The sequence below is a fragment of the Diabrotica undecimpunctata genome, chromosome 6 (assembly GCF_040954645.1).
Source record: "Diabrotica undecimpunctata isolate CICGRU chromosome 6, icDiaUnde3, whole genome shotgun sequence".
In the NCBI taxonomy this organism is placed as follows: Eukaryota; Metazoa; Arthropoda; class Insecta; order Coleoptera; family Chrysomelidae; genus Diabrotica; species Diabrotica undecimpunctata.
In genome coordinates, this window is record NC_092808.1 from 60,034,495 (window position 1) to 60,049,834 (window position 15,340).

The 15,340-nt window shown below is 34.3% G+C and overlaps 1 protein-coding gene across 5 annotated transcripts in view; it reads left to right on the forward strand.

The window, feature by feature from the left end:
• LOC140443464 (calpain-A-like) overlaps positions 1–15,340 on the forward strand; it is a 343,829-nt gene that overhangs the window by 179,931 nt on the left and 148,558 nt on the right. For all 5 annotated transcript variants that reach the window (XM_072534748.1, XM_072534749.1, XM_072534745.1 and 2 more), the window contains one exon: positions 4,256–4,443. In XM_072534748.1, the coding sequence (XP_072390849.1) occupies positions 4,256–4,443 (188 nt within the window). The remainder of the gene's footprint in view (positions 1–4,255; positions 4,444–15,340) is intronic.

The window sequence follows — 15,340 nt, forward strand, 5'->3', positions numbered from 1 at the left end:
CAAACACGAAGAAAGAAAAGCTACTACAAACGACGACACGCCCCCTCACTCCGAAACCAGTGGAGGGCAGGCGAGTAGAAAATATAAATTGGGCCTCCGCAGTGCAACGCGGCGTCAGTTTCAGCTTACAAGCGAAGCAGTAACATCTCTAGAAGATGCCAACCCCTAGTGTTGGCGACATGTCGAGAACTAATCTCAGAAGACAACGGCCTAACAGCCCGAACAAACAGTTTTCTCAAGTTCTTCTAGTTCACTTTTCGCTGTAAATGCGTACACTTGTATTACATTTATGTTTCTGAGTTTCGCGTTCAACTGAATCATTATAACTCGTTCAGATATCTGGCATACAGCGCTAACACATTTTCTAACCTCTCTAGAAACTATGAATCCTACACCATTACTTTATGTCCCTTATCCGATTTCCCCGACTTCGGCAATTTTTCTCGATCCTGTGTAGGTTTACAGAACTGGTCGACATTGAGGATACCTGTTCAGTCGCGAATGTTGTTCAGCCATGATGCTTGTTTTTTACAACTTCACTTCGTTCGTTCTTCTTCTATATTGCCTTTTACTCTTAAGTATAAGATACGGTTACCTTGAATAATGTGGCCTAGATGAGAAATTTTTGGACATTTTATGGTTGCTAAAATTATTATCTCTTTGGAGGACTTCATTGTTTGTCCACACATGATATCCGTGGCATTATTCTGTGGATCTATATGTCCAGGTCTCATTGAGCTGTTAAGACTGACAGTAGAAAAGGTTAGAATAACAGTAATAATAACTAATTTTCTTAAAGAAGAAGATTCTCGTAGAGCATGGGACTGATGAGTCTTTTATCGCTTCAGTGTCGAGGTCTCTGTGTTTTCGGCAGCATCGGTACAAATCTAGGTGTTAGTCAATCTTTAAACTAGAAGCTGTCTGCTGCATATCAGAGATTGTTAATTATCTCGGGATTGATTTACATACCTTATGTTTATTAGTATGAAACTTCTCTGAATATTCGATGACATTCTTAATTTCTTTAATAAGTGTTGAACAGTAGACAAAACACAGACCTACATAGTTCTTCACTTTACGCGAAGTTGTTTGGAAACTCTCTCATAATCATGTTTCCTTTTATCGCAGTGCGGGGTCGGCTTCCTTTACATTTCTCTATAAGTTTCTATCTTGGCTCATATCAAGAACAATTCCCTTCAAAAACATATCTTACCTAAGTGCCTATCACCTCAGCAGTTTTTCATATTCGGTGATTAGCATATCGACAATATATGCTTTCTCATTTTTTATTGACTACCAAAAAACATTTGACTGCGATAACCATCAAAAGATGTTCGAAATTCTGAGAACACATTGAGTTGACGAACAAGACTTGCGAATTATCTCAGAACTATACTGGCACCAAACGGCAACAATTGAAATAGAGCACACAACATCCGAAGATATACAAATCCGACGAGGAGTGAGACAGGGTTGCATCTTATCACCACTACTGTTTAATATTTATTCAGAGTCTATTTTCGGAGAAGCATTAGACGAGGCCCAAGGCGGAATTAAGATTAACGGAATCAGCATAGACAACATCAGATATGCTGATGATACCGTCTTAATATCAAGAACTACAAAATATAATAAATGCGGTAGTTCACCACAGCGAAATGTTCGGTTTACATCTAAACGTTTCCGAGGAAAATGCAATACTTGGGCCATGTGTTGAGATGCGAAAGATACCAATTATTTTAAGTTATATTGGAAGGAAAAGTATAGGGCAAAAGATCAGTAGGAAGACGCCAGAACTGGTGGCTGAAAGACCTGAGATGGTTCGACCGCTAATACGCAGAAATCTTTCGCGCAGCAGTTTCCAAAACTACAATTGCCATTTGCATATGCATTCGTTGTTCCTTGTAATTTTTAATTCAATGTCTCTAAAAGTTAGTATTATCCGTGTACTTTTTGTTTTAAATTTCTTTCCTTTAATAGTTTCCTTTAATAGAATATCAGCAAGCTTTATCATATTAAAGGCTCTCGTAAGGTCAATGAAGCATAGGAAGGCAACTTCATTATATTCAATAGCTTTTTAGACCACTTACCTGATAATAAATATTGCATCTATGCTGGATTTATTATTTTTGAATCTTCTCTTTCGGTTTAGTACTGAATAAGCCACAATTTTACTTTATGATTTGAAGTTTACTTTGACGTTTCGATTTCCGTCAAAACGCCAAAATAAAGTAAAGTTTTTTTAAAATAAAATTGTGGCTTATAATAGTAAAAATAGTAAATTGTATTAAGATGTCAGTGTTATTAATGTTAATACTGTTCTGAAGCTATTTACTTGTACCATCTTAATGCAATTACTATTTTTGTTGGGAATAAGCCACAATTTAAGTTTGAAATAGGTTTATTTTTGACGTTTTGATTTCCACTTCGGAAATCGTTCCCAAAACACAAAACAATAATAAAAATTAAACAATTTTGTTTTTTGTTACTTAGTGAAAAATTCTTTTAATAATTTAATTTTATCTCACGCATCTATATTGACAAATGATATTGTCAATATTGTTGAGTTGCGTTCATGTGACAACGTTATTGTAATATAGTTCATTCGATTACATAAAATCAACTTTAACTTGAAAATACCCGTCAAAAAAAATCATAGCATGTGATTCGTCTTTAAAAAAACAGCCACATGCAATACTGACAGTAAAATTCACCTGTTAGTGATTCCATAGTAAATCACGAGGAAAAAACCTCATGATACTATCCCGACATGGTAAGTATTTGGTCTTACATTTAGTTAACTCTCAATAAATACCAAACTCTGGTGTTATTTCTTCTTTTAATATGGATAACCAGATCCTACTGCATTCTGTCGAGGAATTTGCGACGCAATTTTACCCTTTTTACCATCTGTTTCTTTCAGGACTATATTTGAATCTTTCCATTGAACCCTACGTTCATTTTGTCATGCGTGTTTCCATATTTGAGATCTATCAAATTCTCTATTTTTCAATACTGTTAGAATAAGTGAACATCAATTTTATCAATATTAAAAATAGATAATTTGATAGATCTCAAATACGCATGGGAAAATGAAGGTAGGGTTCAATGTAAAGATTCAAGTTGTGTGTATCTGAAAATAACAGATTGTAAAAAGAGCAAAATCAAAGATCAGGCTTTAATTATGCTAAATGAAACCAATTGCGTCGCAAATTTCTCGGCAGAATGCAGTGGGGTCTGGTTATCCATATTAACAGGAATTTTAATAGCGAAGAATGACGGTAGTCGCTAATGTTCGGTTTCGCTAAGTAGAAATCGTTTGATTTCTCTTTTTGTTTTTAGATGGCGTAGTTACGTCCGTATATAGTTATTTTAATAACTATTGTCTAGGACGGGAGAGATTTTTGTTTTGGTTCAGAGCAGTGACTATACCGTTCTGAAGAGACCTAAGAAGGTCGAAATACGTATCAGCGGTTGTTGCTGCACTGTATCAAAACAAAAATCTAATACCGTCATTCTGTTTTGTTATTTACTTCGTTTGAAGTACCAGAAACTGAATTCACTACGAATTTTGACCAGGATGAACGGCTTGTGGAATGCAATTTTAGATTACCTTGCCGAGTAATTTATTCAGCTGTTTGTTTCGCAAATTTTAGGAAACACAGTGGTTAAGATTTAAATTCGGTTTCGCTAAGTAGAAATCGTTTGATTTCTCTTTTTGTTTTTAGATGGCGTAGTTACATCCGTATATAGTTATTTTAATAACTATTGTCTAGGACGGGAGAGATTTTTGTTTTGGTTCAGAACAGTGACTATACCGTTCTGAAGAGACCTAAGAAGGACGAAATACGTATCAGCGGTTGTTGCTGCACTGTATCAAAACAAAAATCTAATACCGTCATTCTGTTTTGTTATTTACTTCGTTTGAAGTACCAGAAACTGAATTCACTACGAATTTTGACCAGGATGAACGGCTTGTGGAATGCAATTTTAGATTCCCTTGCCGAGTTATTTATCCAGCTGTTTGTTTCGCAAATTTTAGGAAACACAGTGGTTAAGATTTGAATTCGGTTTCGCTAAGTAGAAATCGTTTGATTTCTCTTTTTATATTTATATAAATATACAATATCTTCACTGCGTTCAAATAACTGGAAAAATAATATAGTGTTAATTAAAAATTTGAACCAACTTTAAATTTTTTAATTGCATATATAAAAATTTATTTTCTTGGACTTATAGTACTTTTCAATTTCAGGAAATTAGTAACGACCCCAAGTTTTTTGTCGAAGGTTTTTCCCGATTCGACGTACAGCAAGGAATACTTGGAGATTGCTGGCTTTTGGCAGCTACAGCAAACTTAACTCTTAACAGCCGCTTGTTCTTTCAAATCGTGCCAGATGATCAAGAGTTTGACGATAAATACGCAGGCATCTTCCATTTTAGGTAAATCAATTTAATAATTATCATGAATAACATCTTAAATCATAACACATTAATTAGTTTTCTTTGTTGATATCTTCGGTAATATAACAAAGTACACTTTTGCCATTTATAAAAAACATTCCTTTCTTCTTTATTTTATTTCATGCTCCCAAATATACGATTTCGATTTCAATATAATATTTTAAAGAACAGCAACGACAAAATTGTATGGGTGGGAAGGAATTATCTGCCGGTATAGGCAATCGTCGGAAATGCTCGGCGTTTTTATATGACATTAAGTTAGCTTTTCTTTATTTTATTTCATGCTCCCAAATATACGATTTCGATTTCAATATAATATTTTAAAGAACAGCAACGACAAAATTGTATGGGTGGGAAGGAATTATCTGCCGGTATAGGCAATCGTCGGAAATGCTCGGCGTTTTTATATGACATTAAGTTAGCTTAACTTCGACATATTCAATTTTCATTTACCGATTCCCAATTTACCCTAACTATGTAAGATCTTATCGTTATTCATTTAAGTATAAAATAAGGAGTATAGAAGTCATAAAAACCATACAAACGAAAAAACTGGAATATCTGGGCCACATAATGAGAGAAGAAAAGTACTCTCTGCTTAGACTCATAATCCAAGGAAAAATCTCGGGAAAGAGAAATGTGGGACGTAGGAGGATTTCCTGGTTGCGAAATTTAAGGGAGTGGTATGGGTGCAGTTCAATACAGTTGTTCAGAGCTGCAGCCAACAAAGTAAAGATTGCTGTGATGGTAGCCTACCTCCGATAGGAGACGGTACTGCAAGAAGAAGAAAAAAGGATTATATAAGAGAAATGTCTAGTTACGGATCAAGATAGATAGACCATTTTTTTACCTTGTTCAGGCTTTTGTCTTTACAAGGGAGGGTGCTCCATTTTTTTTTGTGGAGCTAGGGGAGTGTGGTAAACTTCAGGGTGATATGCGTGTGATGATTTAGTGGAGGAGTGCTAGAAATCTGGAGTTCAGAAGGTGGCGTATTGTGATGAGAAGCGCACAAGAGAAATTGAGGGTAAACCAAACAAACAAGCCGAGGACTTTATGGAAGCAACGATAAAGTCCTCGTAGACATACCGTCTCAGGACTAGCAACTTCACGTGGAGTCATATGTCGCCATGTTACCTAATCCAACGGTAACTTTAACATCTTAATATTTTATAAGAAATACTGTAAACCAAATGTAACTAATTATTTTTTAACGGGTTTTTACCCATATATTTAGGGGCTACATTCATGTACTCCTAGACACTGATGATGGAATATGGATTCCGAAAACGTTTTGTCTAACATAGCCCGTTTGGGTTTTTAAATATGTATATACTTTTTACAAAGGATTTTAATAAATTTTTTAATATATGGTATACAGCCAACTACAGGAACGTAGATTCCTTGTGGATTCTAACATTTGTTTATGCTTCAACTAAATAAATCCTTTATATGCCTAAATAAATAAATTCTATATTAAAAGTCAAACACAAACAGAAAAGTTTACTTACTACTTGATTTTATGTAAATAATATTGAAGTCTGTTTACATTTCTGATTATTTTCCGAACATAGACTTATTGTAAACATGCAAGTGAGTTTGTTTTACAGGTGTAATAGTAAACAAAAAAAGAAACACAATTTTTATAAACTGCTGTAGGTGCCTTCGAGTTTCTGATATTTATTTAATATTTCAATTGGTTGTAAGTTAACTAGTATTTTCTAGGGATACCAAAAATTACCTTGAATAAATACTCTTGGCAATTTTATTTACTAATTTAAGTAAGTTAAGATTAGTATTTTATTTTAGTGACAAATTTATTATTACGTTATTTGTATTTTAACCCATTATAGGCCAGCATCCTATTAATAGATCATTGAAAATTTTATTTCGTTTTCAACTCTTAAAATTTGCTTAAATTTAAAGAAAAATTTTCCATAAATATTTTAGGCTATAATCAACTCTTAACATTGGACAAATTTGCTGAATTTGTTCACATTTACACATATAACATTAAAAATTTCATATCGGCCATTTTTTATCGTTTACTGGATTATTTTTGTTGAATAATGTTTATTATACAGTATACACTATATTTATGTTATGAATAAATCTCGGAAATATAAATTGTTGTATCGTCATTAGAAGTTTTATTTTACTGTTCTATAAATCGAACACTGGTACTTACCGTTATCAAAATGTGCAGAATTTCAATATTCAGTTGAATGTGAATATTTGCATTTTGCACAAGATATTTAACTTTTTTTTTGATTTTACGTTTGAGTTGTAATCTGATTCTCGAAACGTTAACATGTACCGTCATTCAAAGCGCTAGAGAACTTCCTTATCGTAAAACTACCTAATTAACTAGTAATTATCTTATCAGCATCAAAAAATTGTTAACGTGAAAAGTAACAAAAACTAAATAATTAGTGAAACAAACAAAAGAAATATGTTCCCTTCGGGGAACTTATTAGGATTTGATAATATTGGCCAACCAATTTATCGACAAATGAATACTATACAGGATATCCCAACAATAAATAACCAGAACCAGTCATACCAAACAGCAGTAAAACCGCAAGTACCATTTTTGTATTTTAATCAAACACCATCTAACCAGATAACAAATCAAATGTCATGCCTAAAACAAATACCTATTCCAACCCAAATAGCTATACCAAACCAAGTCCAATTTCCTAGTCAATCAACTGCACAAAGTATTCAAAACACTCAAAACCCTATTCAGTCCCAATACGCAACAGTATCCACAAACCCTCAATGCTCACTCTTATCATCACAAAACAATAATAACTACACGGATAGCGATAACGAAACATAACGTGCGAAACATAACAAAACATAGAACTTAACGAAACAGAAAACGAAAATAAACATCCTTGGCAAGAAGTTGGCAATAAGAGAAAAAGGGTGAAAAGACAAACAGACAAGAAATTCTCAAACTCTCAAAAGAAAATATAGATGAACAAATAGACAATTTATCAAATACACAAAACACAAATATAACCAAAAAAGATCCCTCACCGCCACCGATCTATATTTATGGAGTTACTGACTATAGTGCTGTGATAGCAAACCTTTCAACTGCAACTGCAGCAGAAACCTATTACACCAACATTTCAAATAATACAGTAAAAATTAACCCTACAAACTCAGACACCTACAGGACACTCATACAGCACCTTAGAAAAGAAAACATTGTACATTACACTTACCAACCGAAACAAGAGAGGGCCTATAGAGTTGCCATAAGAGGATTACACCATTCAATACCCACAGAAGATATCTCGCATAAATTAAATAATAAGGGTTTTAAAGTTCGCAACATAATTAATGTTAGACATAGAGTTACCAAAGAACCATTGCCCTTATTCTTTGTCGATATAGAGCCATATGAAAACAACAAAAACATATTTAACCTGTAAGTCCTACGAAACTGCATAATAACAGTAGACCCACCTAAAATAAAAAATACAATAGTACAATGCACAAGGTGTCAAAAATACGGGCACTCAAAAAGTTACTGCCTGAGGCCATTCGCCTGTGTTAAATGCGGTGGATCACATGACACAAAAACCTGCAAAAAAGCACGCGACACACCAGCAACATGTGCCTTATGTAATGGCAATCATCCAGCAAACTATAAAGAATGTGCTATATATAAAGACCTAGTAAATTCGAAAAACAAAAATATAACAAGCAGCATTTCTATACCTAGAGTTGCAAACCTAAATAATAATAACACTGTAAAGATATAATCTTTTAGCGAAAGCCGCTATCGCTTTATTATAATAAATATAATAAATAAATAATAACACTAATGCTCACCACATACGAAAATCACATGTAACAAATGCTCAAGTTGCAGCAACTAATACTTCTTCATAAGACAACAACAATAATTCAGACCTTTCAAATAAACTTACAGAATTCCTCAACGAATTTAAAAATATGTTTGCACAATTGATAAATCAAAACAGCATGATACTAAGCATGCTTAAAACAGTGATAAATAGAACGTCGTAATGGCTAACTCACTTAGAATAGCAGAGTGGAACGCAAATGGTCTAACAAACCATGTGCAAGAAATTATACTATTTCTAAAATTAAACAAAATAGACATCCTACTTATAGCTGAGGGTCACACTACTGAGATGTCTTTTATAAAAATTCCACACTACTCTGTCTATTACGTAAACCATCCAGATAGAACAGCCCATGTTGATTCAGTTGTAATAATTCGTACAGCTATAAAACACTAAGAACTTGCTCCATATATCACCAACAAAACTCAAAGTACTATCATAAAAGTACATGCGCTCACCTTCTCATTAACAATAGCTCCTATCTACAGCCCACCACGCCATACCATCAATCTGGAGGAATACAGAGAGTTTTTTGAACAACTTGGCTCACATTTCCTAGTGGCAGGGGACTGGAATGCAAAACATACAATCTGGGGAGCAAGACTGATATCCACAAAAGGCAAAATCTATTAAAGATCATACAAGATAATAACCTGAAATACCTAACAACTGGTACCCCCACATACTGGCCCACTGATAACAACAAAATTCTGACTTTGCTATAACTAAGGGAATACCTGAAATACACAGCGACATCACCCCCAGTTTTGATCTACATTCGGACCACAGTCCCATCTTGATTACCTTAAGTACTAATATAATTTTAAAAACTCTTGCACCAAGGCTATGTTCCAGTAACACAAATTGGGTTCAATTCAAAGAAGAAATCAATGAAAAAATATCTCTTGACATTCGATCGGTGGATCGGAAGACGAAATCTAACACCTCTAGACTTTTTCCTGTGGGGTTACATAAAATCAAATGTTTATGTCAATAGACCCCAAAACTTACAGGACAAAGATAGAATTAGGCATGAAATGAGTCTAATTACTCCAGAAGTCATTCGCAATGTACTTGATGAATGTGTCCGTAGATTCGCATATTGTCAAGAAACCGATGGATGGCATTTCGAACATTTAATTTAAAATAATTATTATGCATAATTTGGTTACTTTAAAGTACATTATTAATTAAATCATTAGTTGTAATTTACTTGAATTTAAATTAATTAAAAAAATTAACGATTACGTCACTACACCTACACCGGTGACATCATCCCTACCTCATGTACATTATAACATGGGTATTTTATAACAAAAATCGACCTTTTTTGGGATTTCCCTCAAAACTCGACGGTTCTCGAAATAATGATAATCCATAATTTGGCCGTTTACTGTATATTTTCTTTTTTATTATCAATATTTATATATCAATCACCTGTAACCACTGGTTTCTGAATCTGATAACTTCGAACCAGTATCACGGTCTCATTAAAACTTTCTGGTATGTCATCACTATTACTAGAGCAATCTCCAGTGTACCATTTTTAGAGCTTCTTCAAAATTACTATCACCTAAACCAACTTTTTATAGCGAAGCTTCTATACTAGTGTTGTATTACTTTTTTTTCTATAGTAAAATGCTGAAACGAGCGTCACGGAACTAGCACCGCAAGATGGCGTCTTCACGTTTTAAATTAAAAACTACATCAAAAATAACCAACAGAATACAAACATTAAATAAAAAGTAAAAAATTTTAAAATATTTGTCAATAAAAGATGTAGTCAAATAAAAGGAAAAATAAACGATCGATACTAGAATTCGATTCGTAACATTTGTCGAACGGTCAAAATTTAAAAGTCATAAATGTTGTAACGATATTATTTTGCCTACCTCAGAGTAAGATTATGGGGTATAAAATTGGGAACAGAAACTATGGGGCCGAAGATAGGACAAGCAAAATAATCGAAACTTGTGCGAACTGCACTCAGGGGGTTGTTGGAGAGCTGGGGTCGTGGATAAGTAAATGGCAAGGGGGGTCGGATTGGGGGTAACTACCAGAATATGAAACAAAGGGATACTTACATAAATCTCCTGGACAACTGGGCAAATAAAACAACAAGGAATAGCTTCTAGCAATTTAGAACAAGGGCGCCGCTTTGAAGGATCCTAAACTTGCTGGAGGAAAGAAGAAAAGGGCTCTTCCTTCCTAAAAAGTAAACACACAAAAAAAGGTTAGGAGATTTTTCTAAACTAAAATAAACAAAATGGTTGGAGCAATAAATTAAACATTTATTTGTGTCTCTAACAAACAGTTATCAAAAATACAGATTGCACCAAAAATATACTATATAAATAGTTGCCAAATACAGAATAAAAAGACTTACATGTGTTCGTTTACAAACTACAGGTGTTGGAGAAAATACAAAAACTTACAAATGTTACCGCACAGAGATTAACCTTTTTTTAAAACAAACAAAACAAATAAATATCGGAAAAAATAAAGCTGTCATATGTTAACATTAAATTAAAAAAAAAAAACAATTAAAATGACAGCTAAGTTAAACCATAAAATTTACAATTTATTAATTATTACAAATCCTTTTAAATTTTAACGAAAGCAATTATTACTTTTAGCAAAAAAATGTCTGTCTAATTTGGAAAAATTAAAATGTTAATTGTTACCTTGATTTCACTGTTTCGCACTTAACTTAAAAAAAAAACTTGTTAAACATCTATGGAACATCTATCTGGACATATTCTCCGACAGGGACAAAACAACCATTTCCATACTCAGGGATGAACAATCAAGAGATGTAAAATTAGGATCGGTGGAGGAAGCAAGCTTACGACGGGGACATCCTATATATATTATTATTATATATTTTCAAAATTTCTTCAGTGCCGGTGTACTGCACAAATCTTATGGTGATTACTCTGTTCTAAACTGCCATTGTGCAAAGAGTATTATCACCTTAACCGGTCTTAAGACATTACACAAAGAAATTGAATCGACTCGCGATTCCTAATTACTCAAACATCTTTTCTGTCTCAGATCTATTGCGTCACTCCTCTATGCCTTACATTTTACAAAATTCAACGCAAAATAAATTCCCCTCTTGGCCTAAATCTAATACTGGTGTGGGCGACCCTTCTTACGTCCATAACATAAATTTCTTGTTTTTAAAACAGGCCTCAACTATGTTACAAAGCGACCCTCAAACAAACTACTTCCAAATATGAAGAAATAACACGTATTAAATTGATTTTTCTACCTCACAATGTATTCAGAGATTTGGGGGATTTGAATGTAAACAAATCGTTGTTCAGCGACAAAAAAATCTTGAAATATTATAGTTAGAAATAACATGTACGAAATGGGGAATTTTAACTTCGTTGCAAACAAACAAACAGGGGCGTCTTTAGAAATTTTTAACATATAAATATTTCGTATTAAAAAAATTTTTAAAACGCTACAATGTCATCTAATAAATAACAATAAATTTTTATGATACTCATTTTAAAATAATTTCATATAAATACAATGTCGGATTTTTACAATTACTAGTTCTACTATTGTCTTAATATTTTTTTTTTATTTATTTTTTTATTGCTAATTTACAATCTACTTCAATACAGTAATAAGTAAATATGATGTATGTTCTTGGCTTGTGGCAGGTGTCGTCCATTGACGACTCTCTGGAATTTACCTGGCAGCTAGATCTTCTGGCCAAAGTCTTTTTAGACGTCTGTCAACCAGTGGGGGGTTGAATAATTCGTCTATGAGATGGTTTGGATGGTCTGCGCTGCGATTCATGTATCTTCTGGAGTGGTCAGCAATCACATCATTGATGAAGGGGATGTTGAGGTCTGCATGAAGGGTTTGGTTTGACACATACCATGGGGCTTTAGCTAACATACGAATAGTTTTTGACTGGAATGTCTGTAGTATTTTGGTGTTGGATGGTTTGCTACAGCCCCACAGCTCAATTCCGTATGTCCACACTGGTTTGAGTATTGTTTTATAGATGGTCAGTTTGTTTTCTAATGAAAGTTGCGATCTTCTGTTGATTAGCCAGCTCATATTTTTAACTTTTAGATCGAGGTGTCGTCGTTTGGCTGCAATATGTGATTTCCAAGTAAGTTTTTCGTCTAGATGAAGGCCCAGGTACTTTACTTCTGTTTTTATAGGTATAGGTGAATTATTTAGGTCTAGTTGTGGACATCTAATTCTTCGATTTGTGAAATTTACTTGACAAGACTTGTTTGTGTTGACGTTTATTTTCCAGCATTTAAGCCAGTCATCTAGTTCATTGAGATGATTTTGCAATTTGTTAAATGCTAATATTTCGTTGATGTCTGATGCTAGTATACCAGTGTCATCCGCAAATGTTGCCATTAGTGTATTTTCGCTAATAGGAATATCAGCAGTGAAGATTTGATAAAGGAATGGGCCAAGCACACTGCCTTGAGGTACTCTGGATTTTATTTGGTGGTAGTTGGATAGAGCTCCTTCGAATTTAACTTGGAAGTATCTGTCGGACAAGTATGATTTAAGGAGAAGGTAGATTTGGTCAGTTAGCTGAGCTTTTATTTTAAAGAGAAGACCCTCGTGCCACACTCTATCAAATGCTTGCTGTATATCAAGGAATGCTGATAGACAGATTTGTTTCCCTTCTAGGCTCTCTTTTATTTTGTTGACTAATCTATGGCACTGTTGTATGGTTGAGTGATTTGACCGAAAACCAAACTGATGATCTGGGATAAGGTTTTCTATAGGTATTATTGTTTCTATTCTGTTAAGGATTAACCTTTCGAAGACTTTTGATAAAGTCGGAAGGAGACTTATTGGTCTGTACGAACTGGCTTCAGTTAGAGGTCATATTATCATTATAATTTGTGCATACTTCCATTGCACTGGAAAATAGCAGAGTCTCAGGAGGCTATTAAAAATAATGGTTATTAAGACGACACCTTTTCTTGGGAGTTTTTTTAAGATTTCGCCAGTTATAAAGTCAAATCCTGGAGCTTTATGAGGGTTAAGCAGGTTGATTTCGTTACGGACTTCGTTTGGTGAGAAGTATTTTAGTGGTAATGATAGCTGACAGGGTGCATTAAGGAAGTCTCTAATTTTCCCGTCGTTAATATCGTTAGCCTGTGGGGTGGGGAAGACGGTTGATAGATGTTCTGCAAATCTGTTGGATTTTTCTATATCTGAACTAGCCCAGGTTCCATCATTTTTCCGAATTGGTGATTTCATTACTACCGGCCTTTTGAATTTCTTTGTGGCTTTCCAAAGAGAGTTGTCGTCAAGAGAAAGGTTTGTGACATATCTTTCAAAAGATTCGTTTTTGGCTGTTTGGATAGCGGAATGAAGTCTGTGTGTGAGCCTGTTTAGATTTGTTTTATCTATCGCGTTTCTTGTTCTTTGCCATTTGCGACGGGCTTTTCTTCTTTCTTCTACTAGTATTCTAGTGTGGAGGGGTATAATATACCTTTCATCAATGGTTTTTTCCTTTTCAGGAGTAGCTTTCCAAGCGGCTTGTTGTATTTGTTCCGTTAGATATTTTACAGCTTCTTCAATATCGTTTTTGTGTTTGAGTCGAATGTCAAGAGATATTTTTTCATTGATTTCTTCTTTGAATTGAACCCAATTCGTGTTACTGGAACATAGCCTTGGTGCAAGAGTTTTCCAAATTATATTGGTACTTAAAGTAATCAAGATGGGACTGTGGTCCGAATGTAGATCAAAACGGGGGGTAATGTCGCTGTGTATTTCAGGTATTCCCTTAGTTATAGCAAAGTCTAGCAGATCAGGAATTTTGTTGTTATCAGTGGGCCAGTATGTGGGGGTACCAGTTGTTAGGTATTTCAGGTTATTATCTTGTATGATCTTTAATAGATTTCTGCCTTTTGGAGATATCAGTCTTGCTCCCCAGGTTGTATGTTTTGCATTCCAGTCCCCTGCCACTAGGAAATGTGAGCCAAGTTGTTCCAAAAACTCTCTGTATTCCTCCAGGTTGATGGTATGGCGTGGTGGGCTGTAGATAGAAGCTATTGTTAATGGGAAGGTGAGCGCTTGTACTTTTATGATAGTACTCTGAATTTTGTTGGTGATATATGGAGCAAGTTCGTAGTATTTTATAGCTGTACGGATTATTACAACTGAACCAGCGTGGGCTGTTCCATCTGGATGGTTTGCGTAATAGACAGAGTAGTGTGGAATTTTTATAAAAGACCTCTCAGTTGTGTGACTCTCAGCTATAAGTAGGATGTCTATTTTGTTTAATTAGAAATAGTATAATTTCTTGCACATGGTTTGTTAGACCATTTGCGTTCCACTCTGCGATTCTAAGTGAGTTAGCCATTACGACGTTCTATTTATCACTGTTGTAAGCATGCTTAGTATCATGCTGTTTTGGTTTATCAATTGTGCAAACATATTTTTAAATTCGTTGAGGAATTCTGTAAGTTTATTTGAAAGGTCTGAATTATTGTTGTTGTCTTGTGAGGAAGTATTAGTTGCAGCAACTTGAGCATATGTTACATGTGATTGGCGTATGTGGTGAGCATTATTGTTATTATTATTTAGGCTTGCAACTCTAGGTACAGGAATGCTGCTTGTTATATTTTTGTTTTTCGAATTTACTAGGTCTTTATATATAGCACATCCTTTATAGTTTGCTGGATGATTGCCATTACATAAGGCACATGTTGCTGGTGTGTCGCGTGCTTTTTTGCAGGTTTTTGTATCATGTGATCCACCGCATTTAACACAGGCGAATGGCCTCAGGCAGTAACTTTTTGAGTGTCCGTATTTTTGACACCTTGTGCATTGTACTATTGTATTTTTTATTCTAGGTGGTTCTACTGTTATTATGCAGTTTCGTAGGACTTGCAGGTTAAATATGTTTTTGTTGTTTTCATTTGGCTCTATATCGACAAAGAATAAGGGCAATGGTTCTTTGGTAACTCTATGTCTAACATTAATTA